The 13254-nt window shown below is 45.5% G+C and overlaps 1 protein-coding gene across 10 annotated transcripts in view; it reads right to left on the reverse strand.

The window, feature by feature from the left end:
- MINAR1 (membrane integral NOTCH2 associated receptor 1) overlaps nt 1–13254 on the reverse strand; it is an 87897-nt gene that overhangs the window by 4883 nt on the left and 69760 nt on the right. For 3 of the 10 annotated variants that reach the window (XR_002811421.2, XR_011424847.1, XR_011424841.1), the window contains exons 2-4: nt 8428–10778; nt 4312–4566; nt 3889–3954 (exon numbers count right to left, since the gene is read on the reverse strand). Coding sequence is in view for 4 of the 10 variants with exons in the window: in XM_014734128.3 (XP_014589614.2) it covers nt 4312–4566; nt 8428–10728 (2556 nt within the window). In the remaining 6 variants the exon portion in view is untranslated. Of the gene's footprint in view, nt 1–307; nt 3247–3888; nt 3955–4311; nt 4567–8427; nt 10779–13254 lie in introns of those variants that run through there. The other 7 variants (XM_014734128.3, XM_023652415.2, XM_070232328.1 and 4 more) reach the window with 5 other exon arrangements.

A 13254-nucleotide genomic window follows, 5' to 3' on the forward strand; every position in this document is an offset into this window, starting at 1 on the left:
AGGCCTACAGACCGGTGACAGACCATCCCCATGCCAGGTGCAGCATCCCCAGTGGGAGAGCCCCCACTGACATTTGTCTCCCAGTCTCCCTGAGATTAATCAATTGTCTGCAGGAGAAATACCATATTTAACCTGTATTGCTCATAAGTCCCATTCCCCGTTAATAGTTACAGTCATTTCCATAAAGAAAGGCAGTGTTCTCATTTTACGGCAAGCATTTAATAATGTAAGTGTCACATAAAAGCAACAACACATTGCCATTCCAAGTGAGGTCACCTAAATCTTTGAAACACAAACAAAATATCCATTTTGAAGATTTTCTCAGATTGTTTAATGCTCATAAACATGGGCACATTAAAAATCACACATACACACACACACACAGGATTACAAAACAAACCCTCCACAAACTTAACAAAACTCAGTTGTACCACGTTATTGGTGGAATATTGATGATTCTAACCCATGCTGGTCATCCTGCACCTGTCCTTGCAGACCTGTTCTCTGCTTTTATCCACCTTGTTCTGTTGCCCCGGGAGACTGGCCCATGTAAACGCAGCAGGGGGCTCCCAGGTGGGTTCAGTCAGTGGGATGGGGTGCTTACTCTCCCGGTTCCTCCCTGCTGGGCTGCAGTTGGGCAGAGGCTCAGTTTCTGTCAAGCACCCGCTCCCAGTCCGGGGGGCTCTTAGTGGGTTTCAGAAACAGCTCCTTTCCCTTGGCCTTCAGATCCAAGGGTGCAGCAGCCTCTCCCTGTTCCAGGCTCTAGATGTTGCCTGCACCAATGTAATACTCTCCCATTACCCCTCTGAGTGTGCTGTCTGCTTCTGCTGGGGCGCTCGCTGACTACCCAAGGGCCATGAACTCCTCTGGCTGCTTTATTGCTCTCCTGTTGCTAATAGTCTTCTAGAACAGGGGTCTGCAGAATGCGGCCTATGGGCCAATTCCAGCCCAATACACGTCTTTGCACAGCCTAAGAATGGTTTCTACATTTTTAAATGGTTGAAAGAAAATCAAAGAAGAACAATAGTTCGTAATATGTGAAAATTATATGAAATTCAAATCTCAGTGTCCCAAAATAACATTTTATCGGAACACAGCCACACTCAGTCATTTACAAATTGTCTATGGCTGCTTTTCCTCAACAACAACAGAGCTGAGCAGTTGTGACAGAGGCTGTAAGGCCTGCAAGGCCTAAAGTAGTTACTATCTGGCCCTTTACAGAAAGAGTTTGCCAATTCCTGTTCTAGTATATTCTATACAACATTGCATAATGAAAAGAGCATGGGACTTAGAAACCAGGGAAATTCTCCCAGGTCCCCTTCCTCTCTGAAGCACAATGCTTAAAGGCTATTGTCAAATTTTTCATGTTATCTTGAGGGGCAGAAGGCAGTGCTGGCCATGTAGGATGCCCATCAAGAGAAACAGGACACTCTCAATAATGGAAAATTCTTTGGAAATGCAGGGTACTCTGTTCAACCCTACAAACTTTGCAAGAAACTCCTACTACAGCATCCTCAGCTGAGTCCCAGAAGCCACAGTCTCCTTAAGCTGCCCAGGGCAGTTCTGCTACTGCCCAGCCCTTATGTGTCCTTATGCATGAGCTGTAACTCCCTCTCCCTCAAAACTCTGCCCTCCATGGGCACTTGGGATCAGTCTGCTCCTCTAGGTATGAAAGTCCCTCAGCAATTTAATGGGCACTCTAGAAGGGAGAGATGGATCCAAGATGGGCATATTTTCTTGGGAGACTGGTCTGCAGGGGTGGGTTGGGTTCAGGCAGAAGGCTGAAGTACCAGCCCTCCCCACCCTGGCACCTTGAAGACAGGCTCTGGCCGTGGAGCTTGAAACAACCACCTATTCTTCCCAATCTTCCCAAGTCTGGCCCAGGAGGTAAACAGTGTGTAAATGACACGTCAGCTTTTGTTGTGTTCCCTCCAGCTCAGACAGAAGGAAACTGGCTTCCTTTCATAATTATATACACTTTATGGGCTGGGATTCAGCCTGTGAAATACACTATTTTTAATTAGTTTTTTCAATAACTGTAAGCTCTAATGATACCAAGTAGCAGAGAGGTAATAGCAAGGTTTCAAGGGACACAGGCAAGTGTACTCAACTGTCAATTAGGCCTGCCCAACACTGGAAATGAAAATAGGGCTTGCACCTCTGCCTATACCCTCAAGTGGCCACCAGTGATGGCAAATCTACATCTTGACAGCAAGGGACCCCAAGAAGATTGTCCAGATGCTGAAGGTACCCTAAGACAGTACCTAAGTTTCTGCAAAATGATGAAAACTAACAAGGTAGTGCCTCTGCCTTTATCGAGCTCTGGATGCCCAGGCCACTTTGCTGCAATTACCCTCACAAGGTTATTGAACTCTCTGCTCCTTCATATTTTGTGCAACTGGATAAACTATCCTTTGTATTTTTAAGTGATGTCACATAAAGCTAACTCAAGGATCTGCTTTTATTTTTTATAATTTTGTCTTTATGCTTATAAACATTGGCACATTAAAACTGCATGTATCTATAGGGACAAAATCTCCCAGCTCCCTCCTCTCAAACTTCAAAAAGATGTTTCTCAATCTATGACTCATTCAATTTATCTGACCCTTTCAAGTTCATCTGATGATACTGGTTAAATATTGATTATCCCACTAGTTGAGCAGTTCACACTTTCAGGTCCTTCCTGGCTCATCTGCTGCTCATGGTATCCTAATACCCATAGATCATCCTGTGACACCCATGGCACAGCTGCACAGGGACCCACTTGCAGAAGAATCAAATCTTCGTCTAGCCTGCTTGACAGCAGGACAATGACAGAAGAGGAAGTGGCCTGAAGGGACAGGTGGCATGCAGCACACACAGGGACATAACATGCAGGGGATAAAAGGGGCAAGGAATATCTCAGGGACAGTCCTGCTGCCACCACAAACCTCGCTCTCAGGATCTGGCTAGAGCTGCCCCTTCCAATAATTGCTGTCATTTAGAGTCCAATATAAACAAACGTCACTGCCATCACGTTTGTGACATGAAGCTCCATTATACTCATCGACAGAAAAATGAAATGGTGGAGAGGTAACAGAAGAGAAAGAACACAAGACTTGTTGCCAGGTAGTCCAGGATGAATTTAGACCTGTTTGGCCTGGGGCTAGTTACCGAGCTTCTCAGGACCACAGTTTCCTCATTTTTAAACCGGAGACGGCCATAGCAACTCCTGCCTCGCAGGCCACCGCGTCTTGCCCTGAGAGCCTGCTGTGAAAAGCACCGTGAGAACTGATTGATTTCAGTGTCACTTCACCAGCCCTGACTGCCTTTTCAGTGCCTACTTAATGCCAAGTACTTTAAATACATTATTTTCATTTCTCACAATGACTCCACAACTTAGATATTATTATGCGCATTTAACAGGTGAGGGAGCCGAAGCTCAAGCAGGTGAAGTAATGTTCCAGGTCACACAGCAAACGAGCCAGCCCTGGATTAGAACCCAGCACTGCTGGAAGCCAAAGTTCTCTTTTCTCCAACATGCTGCACCTCCCCATAGCCCTCTCTGCTTTAGAGGGAGGCCATTTCTGGGGGGCATTGCCATACCAACCCCCACTGGCATCTCTCCAACTGCCCTTTAAGTGGCATGGTCATTCTGGGACCTGTTCATGACTGGGACTGTTGGGACTACGACCTCACTGCCTACAAACCTAAGCCTACAGGTGGAGACAGGGTCTTTCCTGTGCTGCTGCAGTGATGTGGAGACAGATAGACATGGTGTGAATGGAACCAGGTGAAGGTGCCCATCAAAATAAAAGTGTGACCAGAACCCAGTCCTGCCTGTGGGTGAACAGAAATATGCCCTCCAGCCACAACGGCACTCACAGAGCTTCTGGGGATGGCTCTTACCTGGGACTGCTCCGTATGGAAACATAATCCATAGCTTGGCTCCCACAAATATGCTCATCCCACGTGCTACACATGGAAGGAGAAATCAGCTTGTATTTCATTAAACAGTTTGGCTCAGGTCTTGTGAGCAAATATGAGAATCTGCGCTTGGTACAGAGTCTTAAATGCATTGTTAACAAATAGGATGGCCAAAGGAAATCAGTCAATCAAGCATTCCCACTGCCAAATGTTTACAAATTAGCAAAGTAGCAATCCCCTTGTTAAAAATCTCTGCTCTACAATTTACTAAAATTCAGAATTCCATGGTGGGGACCCAGGGAGCTGGGGGTGAGGGAGTGGGCTGGTCTAAGCCATCTGCGATCCACTCCTGTTTCTGCCAGGGCGAGGCTGGGTTCCCCCTGCCCCAGTCAGCAAGAGGCTCACCTGCAGGTCCAGGGCTGTCAGCTTGCCCTTGTCACCCACGTTCCGTGCATACTCCTCGATGGTCCAAGAAGGTTGGCCCCGCTTCACCTCGGCCAGCTCGGTCAGCCGCATGTCTGTGTACAGGGGGTTGTTCTTCATGTGGGCCTTGAGGGAGGTGGGATAAGGGTGAGGGCTGAACACCTGCTCCACCAGGAAGCCGTCTTTGGGCTGCTTGGGCAGCCGGTGCTGCGAGGGGATGTCGTACTGCCTGTCTGCCTGCAGAGGGGCACAGAGAAGTCCAGAAAAGCAGCACAGATGCCATCGGATTTCACAGTGCAACTGGGCAGCCACGAGCTTTACATCACTAAGCTCTGTAGACAGCCAGGTAGCAAAATGCAGTTGTTTACAAACAAATAGAAAGTAAATCAGGACCGGGGGAAATTCTCCAAGAAAAGCCTATGATGATAATAGCACGAATATGAGCTACCATTTCTGTGCCAGGAAGAGATTATTTTCTCTAATCCTCACATCATCACTAATATTATGAACCCTCATTGTGCAAGTAAGGAAATAGAGCCCAGAAAGACTCAATAACCTACCCCAGGGTGCACAGCTGCCCCTCTATGTGACTACTTAAGACTGCGTGCAGACCCCTCGGCCAGCACTGTTCCACTGACCTGTAACCACCTGTTCGCCCGCCTGTCTCCTCTCCTGGACCGTGAGCTCCTTGAGGGCAGGGGACTGTGACGTACATTTTTAAGCCCCCACTCCAGCAAAATCTACCACCAAGTAGAAGGACAGATACCATGACATGAAGTTGTGCATATGAAATAGCACAAAGAGCTGTGCATGTGAGCAACAGAAAGAAGAAAAGGAAAAACAGGAATGTGAGCAGAGGTGAGTGTTGATGAGTAAGGGAAGGAGAAGGAGGTGGGGTGTCACAAGAGGGAGAGTTTACGTAGGAGCGTGTGATAAGCAAGAGAGATGTGAGTGTGTGTGTATCCTACACATGGACCAGACCAGAAGCACACGTCCATCTCTCAGCAAACCTCTTACAAACACAGCATGATATTTAGGGCTTCCAAACCATCCAGACTGCTGACACAGATACAGGGGAAGCAGGATAAACTTCGCCAAACCCAAACAAGGAAATGAGGTTGCCTCTTACTTTTTAACTCATCAAAGCCAAGTATCTTCTAAGAGGCTTCACTGATTTTATTTATTCTGCTCGTCATGGCTACTCAACACTCATAGAGCTCCCACTGCATGCAGGGCCCACACTGAGCAGGTGGAGTGGGCAGATGGCAATGACAATAATGACAACGGCAGCTACTGCAGTCATAATTATCAATACTTGAGGGCTGACTGTGTGTCCACCGCTATGCTCATTGCCACATGGATCATCTCATTTCATCTTCTCAAGAACATTCCACGGTTGTAACTACTATTCTCCCCACTATGGATCTGGAACTCGGATTAGAGAGGTTAAGAGATTGACCCAATGTTGCAAAGGCAGTAAGTGGTAGAGCCAGGATTTGAACCTGTTCTCACCTGTAAGACGGAAAATTTCACTGCAGCTCATGCCTGCCTCCCTGGTGCTTCCACTGCATTCTAACTTGGCAGTCAGTATATACAAATATGCATTTTTAAAATAAAAGTTTGTATCTACTATGTCTGAACAAAGAGGATGAATGGCTGTAGATCAGAAATCAGCAATAATCCTTGGGAAAGCTTTCAGAAGTTTACGAATTGAGGGGGGAACACAGGATCTAGATCAGCACAGAGTAGGTGGACAAGACATTCTTGATGGAGGAATCGTGTGAAGAAAGGTTTGACAGTGGAATGGGGGCTGGTGATAATGGATGCTCAATTAGTATTAACTGAATGCGTGACCGAAGGAATCAGCATGGCATTTTTGAGGAAAACCAGGTAGACTCGTCAAGGTAGAGAGGGACCAGTCTGGGTGAATTAGAGCCTTCTTATTGGGGAGAAGTACGTGAAATTCCCAGACTTAAAGGCTTGGCTAAGAAGGTTGAAATTTTTCACTGAGCAAAGAGGAGCTAAAGAAGAGTTGGGAATAGGAGCCACCGCACATTCACCAAGTACAGTTTAGGAAGGTGAACATAGCAGCAGTCTATGAGAAAAGATAGACGGTGAGGAAGATAAGTAAAGGAGACCAGTTATGAATGTGCACAAAAAGCCCAGGTGGGATGTGGTAAGCGCCTGGACTGAGGGGAGGGAGGATGGATTTAAATGGAAATGGAGGCAGAGATGCAAGAAACATCACTCAAGATAAATTCACAGGGTCTAGTGGCTAACCTGGATATGAGAGAGCCAACGAGGGAAGTCAAAGATCAGCGAGGCCTCTTTAGTTTGGGGAATTGCTAGAAAGGTGACCCCAGAACGGAGACAGTGAGAGGGAACACTGGCTTTGAAGGGACAGAAAAGTCTAGTAGGTACCTGCAGATTTTGACACATGGGTAGACATCCAAGGGAATTGGCCTTGAACAATTAGAGATATGGGACTGAAGCTCAGAAGGTGGGCCAGGGCTGGTCACCACCATGGGAAGTGCCAGCCCAGGGGGGAGGAGAGCCACAAACCAGGAGGGAGAAATGAGGTCACAGAGGGTGACAAAATGAAGAAGACAGCTCATCCCAAATATTAGCAACTTTGTACTATGCATTTCAAGCAGATCTTTCTCAAGCTTTCGGCTACTTCTGTGATTGCATGAGGCTTTGACATTTTACAGATTGGAAGCACGGCCAGTTCAGTTTAACTTGATATTTCTATAGAGGTGTCTAACCATTCAAGTCCTCTAAATGCCCACTTCTCAATGCTATCTAGGACCCAGGCCTCCAGAAAGCTGGCAGACCCTGGCAGAGAATGACAGTGGACCCAGAGGAGAGGGCCAACAGCTGGGCATCTTGTCAGAGCAGTGGGATGCTTTACATTCCAGTTTCTCCCCACCACCATATGTTGTCAGTGGCTACAGAAGATCAGAGCAGTGGCCAGCACAGATACAGGAGGTTTCTTTGGGATCAGAAAAAAATCACTTCTTTTATTTACTCTTTACCCCCACTTTGACCCTGAAAACTTCCTTAGAGCCCAGTTTTCCAAGTTTTGCTTTCTTGGCACGATCTGAGGAACCCAGCCTCCTGCTCTGGCTTTGAGTGTCTGCAGCCTACAGCATCTTCGCTCTTTCTCTCTGATGGCTGGATCCTCTAAGATCTCAGGAGGCCCCATGGTCTGTCCACTGACCTTTAGAATCAGGGAAGGGAACTGAAACAAGCAACAAACTGAAATTACACCACTTTAACCAGAAAGAGTTCATGTAACCCATGAAGAAGAGCTGCCACAAGTTCCACTGAAACAAATCATCCTTGCTGCAGAGGATGAGAAAAAGAACTAATGTGAGTGTACGTTTGTGCACTCACTCCAGACCTGACTGGGAGATGTCGGCTATCATGATGCAGAAACACTCAAGCTCACGCAAAAAGAACAGAACATACAATTGCATAGGGAAAGAAATCTAAAAAGCAAAGGAAGACACTATATTAAGAGTTGCTATAAGAAGACTCTATATTAAGAGTTGCTATGCTTGGGTGGTGGACCAATGAATAATTTCCTGATCTATCTTCTTTTCTTACTAATCATCTATTGATCTTACAATGAAAAAAGTCCAACTTTTAAAATAGAACACGACTTGTGCAACGAAGTACATGAAAGGGACATATGAGTTAGCCCGCTTTTAAGTCATTTCCCTCATTTTCTTTGCCTGCATCCTGTTGTTTCAGAAAGGACAGGAAGATATCCATGGTGGTGCTCACCTGCTCTGATACATTCCCCATTCCATGAAAATCAGGTCTCCCACCACCTGTCCAATATCTGAACTGTACTCTCTCCTGTTGGCAACATGGCGGTGTGTGCTGCTCCAGCTGACTGACAACTTGGTGTAACAAACAACCTGCTTATGCTGCCCTCTCCATTTGGAGAGGAAAGGCCTGCCAGATCTGGAAGGATAACTAGCACATGGAAGGAAGGCCTCTATCTTGTTTAATGTAACATTCAAGGCTTGGAAATACACCAGGGCCATGATAAAGCTTGTGCCCAATTATGTGAGCTTAAACGTCAGTTACCTCTTTCGAGTTTCGATGCCAGTCCTTATTCTCTCCAAGGCCTCTGTCTTTTATCTCTTCCTCATTGAGGCCCATGCGGTTGGTGTAAGTGATGGTGCGCCAGTCCCTGGGCGAGTTGGAGATGCTGGCGATTTTGGACTCTGTGGCACTGTTCTCCTCTGTCAGGGACCTAGAGGATGGCCTGGTGAAGAGGCTTTTTTTTAAGGCCTTTACATGAAGGCTTTCGCTGTTGCTTCCACTGGCATCAGAACAGCACCAGTCGGCAGTATTCTCCAGTTTGGGTCCATGGGAGCCATTCTGCGTATGGAACATACGGGAAGAGGCACTCTCATCGGACGGAGCCTCGCTCGTCAAGGAATTCAGATCTATCTGCACACTCACCTTCTCGGGCTGCTGTATTTTCTGATCCAATTTATTTAATTTTCCCAGGACCTGGGAGATTTCCTCACGAACACCTGACAGTGATTCCAGCTTCCGTTCAATTTCACCAATCCTGAGCACCAGTTTGCACACACTGGTCTTCAACTCCTCTTCAGAGTGGTGGCTGTTTTCAGGCCGGTTGCCCTTTTCTCCTTTGCTGCTGGTGAGCCCGTTGGCAATTTTGGTTAGGTTATGCTCCGGTGAACTGTCACAGTCTGACTTGTGCAGCTGAGACAAAGACCCTGTGCTGTTGTAGCAAGATGACTGCATCACTCCCGTCGAGCCACTGATACTCATGTCATCAAGAAAACGGAAAATGTCACTGATGTCATCGCTGACAATTTCTGAGTCATCATCTGATTGCTTCATGGCATGCCTGTCACTGTACTTGCCCTGCCCCAAGGTGCACAAGTCTTTGCATTTCTTGGGTTCCAGCACATGCTGCTCAGTCTGGGTGCCCACACTACTGGTATCTGAGCTGAGCTGCCCGCTGGTGCAGCTAATGCTCTTGTCTTTAAACTTTTTGACTGGTTCGTGCTTCTCCAGGTCAACGGGGGATGAAAGCTCTTTAGATTTGAGCCCGTTTGGTTTTGCTGTATAGCCAACAGGGAGAATCAGCTGTTGATCCTTTGGCGTGAGGTAAGCCGGGCGCCTGTCTGGGGCTGGGAAATTGGGGGTCTGGCTGCTGGAATTTGGATAGTGTAGTTTCTCCTCAGAGGGATTTCTATTGAAAAAGGACCGTTCAAAGTCAGGGACTTCTTCGGTGTTTAGGCTCCAGCTTTTGGCTGGCCAGGGGGTCTGCTTGCCCGGCCTCCCTGGATAGCGCCTGGCTTCCTGGGTCCCCATCACTGGAGTGGGTCCAAAATACGTAGAGGCTTGAAGGTCATCTAAGCTTTCATGTTTTGCCCGCCTTTTGTCAGGAACAGGGGAATACGCAGGATTCAGGTAGTGGCTGTTGTAGGGCATTTCAAAGCTGTGATTAAAGAAAGCTGTCTTGTGGGGTTCCTTTCGACTCTGTGGTTCCCCATGTTCACCATCTGCCTTGTTAGCGGGGCCAACCAAACTGGGGGCCACAGTCATCAGATTGTGAAAATCCTCTTTGAAGATGTTCCTCTTCTGGACACAGGACTGGACCACAAATGGCTCCTCATTAGAAATGAAAGTCTCCTTGATGCCCTGGCTGATGGGCAGGGAGTCCTGATCGGAGATGGACTCATTCTCAATGTTCGTGGGGAAGTAGGTTCGCTGCATCTCACAGGGCTGAGGGCTGGCCACCGAGTACGGGGCCAGGGCCTGCAGCCTGTCCAGGGACGCAGCCCGATTTTTCAGCTCTTTGCTGACACCTAACAAGAAGTTGGGTTCGGAGGCAGGTACAAACTGTGGGCAGTCCTTGCAGTCCATCTTCTGGCACTTGGACGACTGTCTGGTGGGGTAGCCCCGGCTGAAGGGCCTCTCGCTCAGCTCACAGTTCAGGGCCTCACACTGGGCCGCGGTGCAGATCTCTGTGTCGGACCTGCACGATTCAAAGGACACCTCCTTCCTGCGCACCTTCTGCTGGCCCATGGGCAGCTTCTCCTTGGCGGCGCCCCCATTCATTTGAATCAGGTTGAATATTGTCACAATATCTGCTGCCACCATGATTTTCTTTGATTGCTGGTTATTCATGGTGCATTTCATCTTGTCCTTGAATAATGTGGCTGGAAAACTGGGATCAAGACAAGCCGTGTAGAAGAGCACGCTTCTCAGTTTGGCAAGCTGGGACAAATCAAAGCGGGCACACAGTGATTTGCACAGGTCCTGGTAGGAAACGGTATTTTGCTTGCTGTCCAGTTCCTCTAAGATCTTCACCAAGAAAAGGGAAGTTTCCTGACTGGCCTCCATGATTTAGAATTTCAAAGGCTCGCTGACTACACTGAAACTTTGAGTCAGTTCTACAGGGACAATATTGGGAAAAAAAGGGAAGAAAGAGGATTATAAACACCAGAGGAGTTTTAAGTCAAACTTGTTATGAACCACACAAAGAAACACAAGAAAAGACTTTCTAATGTTAAAATTGCATTAAGAGCTTTAAAAAAGATTTATAACATATGACTTTGTAATTCCCTTCCCAGGAATCTACCTTAAAGAAATGATCAGTGATGATGATTTATACATAAAGATGTTCACTATGATGGTATCGATAATAGTGAAAAAAAATAAAACATCTTAAATATCCTAATAATAGGGGAATGCATAAATAAAACACGTTATGATATATAATGACTTTCTACAAACATTAAAATCACATTAATGTACATCCTTATAATGGAATACTACTCATCAATAAAAAAGGAAGAAACTACTAGTACATACAACAACATGCAAGAGTCTCAGAGGTGTTGTGCTTGAGTGAAAGAAACCAGAGTCAAAAGGCTACATACTATACAATTCCATTTTAATGACATTCAGGAAACATCCATGGTTGCCAGGGGCTGGATGTGAGGTGAGGGGTTGGCTACAAAGGGGCACAGAGAAATTTTCTGGGATGATGGAACTGTTTCACATCTTGATTGGGGTGCTAGTTGCATGACTGTATGCATTTGTCAAAACTCATGGAATTGTGTGCTAAAATCTGTGCATTTTACTATATGTAAGTTTCATCTTTAAAATTACATAGTGAAGACTTTTCTGACAAAAGAAAACTATGATACAATATTGAGTGAAAAATATGAAAATAGATCTGTATATGGAGTAAGATCTTAATTACATAAAATTATATGTTCTTGGAAATGAAAATGAAAGAAAAAAGTACACACTAAAACGTTAATGGTGGTTATGTTTGGATTGTAAATATGGATTTTTTTCCTGAATTAGTAATCTTTGTCCCTTAATATTTTATCAGGCAAATTTTCAAGCATATTGCAAAGTTGAAAGAATTTTATAGTGAACACTCATATACGCACCATCTGGATTCTACCATCAACATTTTTCTATATTTGCTTTATCACATATGTATCCATCTATCCTTCATCAAGCATCTTATTTTTTAAATGCACTTCAAAGTAAATTGCAAACATCTGTACACTTCCCCTTAAATATTTCATCACGCATATCATTAACCCAAGCTCTATAATTGTTTACAGTTTTTCTTTTAACATAAGATTTACATATAATGAAGTGCGCAAATCTTAAGTGTGCGTTTGCTGAAGTTTTAACAAATGTGTACGTCTGTGTAGTAACCAAACCCCTTTAAAGATCTAGAATATTCCCATTTCCCAGAAAGTTCTGTCATGCCCTTTCCCATTAAATCACTGTTCTTATTTTTCATAAAAAGGTAATTTTTATTTTTTTCTTTATAATTTCCCATCTTTTTCTAAAATGCCGACAATGAGCACGTGCTATTTTGTAATCACCAAACAATAATAAATCTTACTTTGAAATGGAAAGAAAAAGCTACATTAAAGAATCTTGAATGGAAAATCTAAAAACACCAAACCAAAAGTTCAACAAAATTTCATAAGAGAAAGTAAAGCTCAGTGATCAGCATGGACCCAGGTTCTGAGATTTACAAGGAAACATCAAACTACACAAAGCGTTAGCTTCCCCAGTCACACCCTGCTCAGAAAAGGCATTTTTATGGTTGACTTATTGATTTTAAAGTTGACTCAGTCCACACAGTTCCACCCCATTTTCTAGGGGAACAATGTCTTTTCTTTGGGTTAAATTTCAGCTGCTCTCAGCAATGGGCTCTCTCTCCATTCTGAGGGCAGTGCTCCTTCTATACACTTTAGCATGCTCTCTCCCTGTCTGCAGAGACATGCAGAGACCGATGGTTTGGATTTCTTGTATGGAAAAACGCAATGAGGCCCTGAGAGGTTTTGTTCCTGCTTAGAACAAGTCACTGGGAAAAGCACCTCTCCCCACACAGCACTCCCTGCCCTGCCCCAGCCATCAAATTCATCTGATAAAAGCATCTTGTGTCAAGATGTTCTGGTTTGTTAAAGGTACAGACAACCTTTCATGCTTGAGCTCCAAGTAAATAAATGGGCGTAGAAATCAGAGCGGAGGACAAATGAATGCAGTTGAGGGGAGAGCAATGCAACTCATGCACATGATATTTTACAGTTTTGGTGACACAGAGCACCTTCATAGATACTCTCTTCTTGAATTCTTGTAACACCTTATGAAGCCTCTTTCACTTTAAAGATTTTATTTTTTCTTTTTCTCCCCAAAACTTCCCAGTACATAGTTGCATATTTTAGTTGTGGGTCCTTCTAGTTGTGGCATGTGGGATGCCGCCTCAGCGTAGCCTGATGAGCACTGCCATGTCCGCGCCCAGGATCCGAACCGGTGAAACCCCGGGGCCACAGAAGTGGAGCGCACGAACTTAACCCCTTGGCCACGGGGCCGGCCCCTCTTTCACTTTTA

This window comes from Equus caballus, chromosome 1, assembly GCF_041296265.1.
Source record: "Equus caballus isolate H_3958 breed thoroughbred chromosome 1, TB-T2T, whole genome shotgun sequence".
NCBI classification, from domain to species: domain Eukaryota; kingdom Metazoa; phylum Chordata; class Mammalia; order Perissodactyla; family Equidae; genus Equus; species Equus caballus.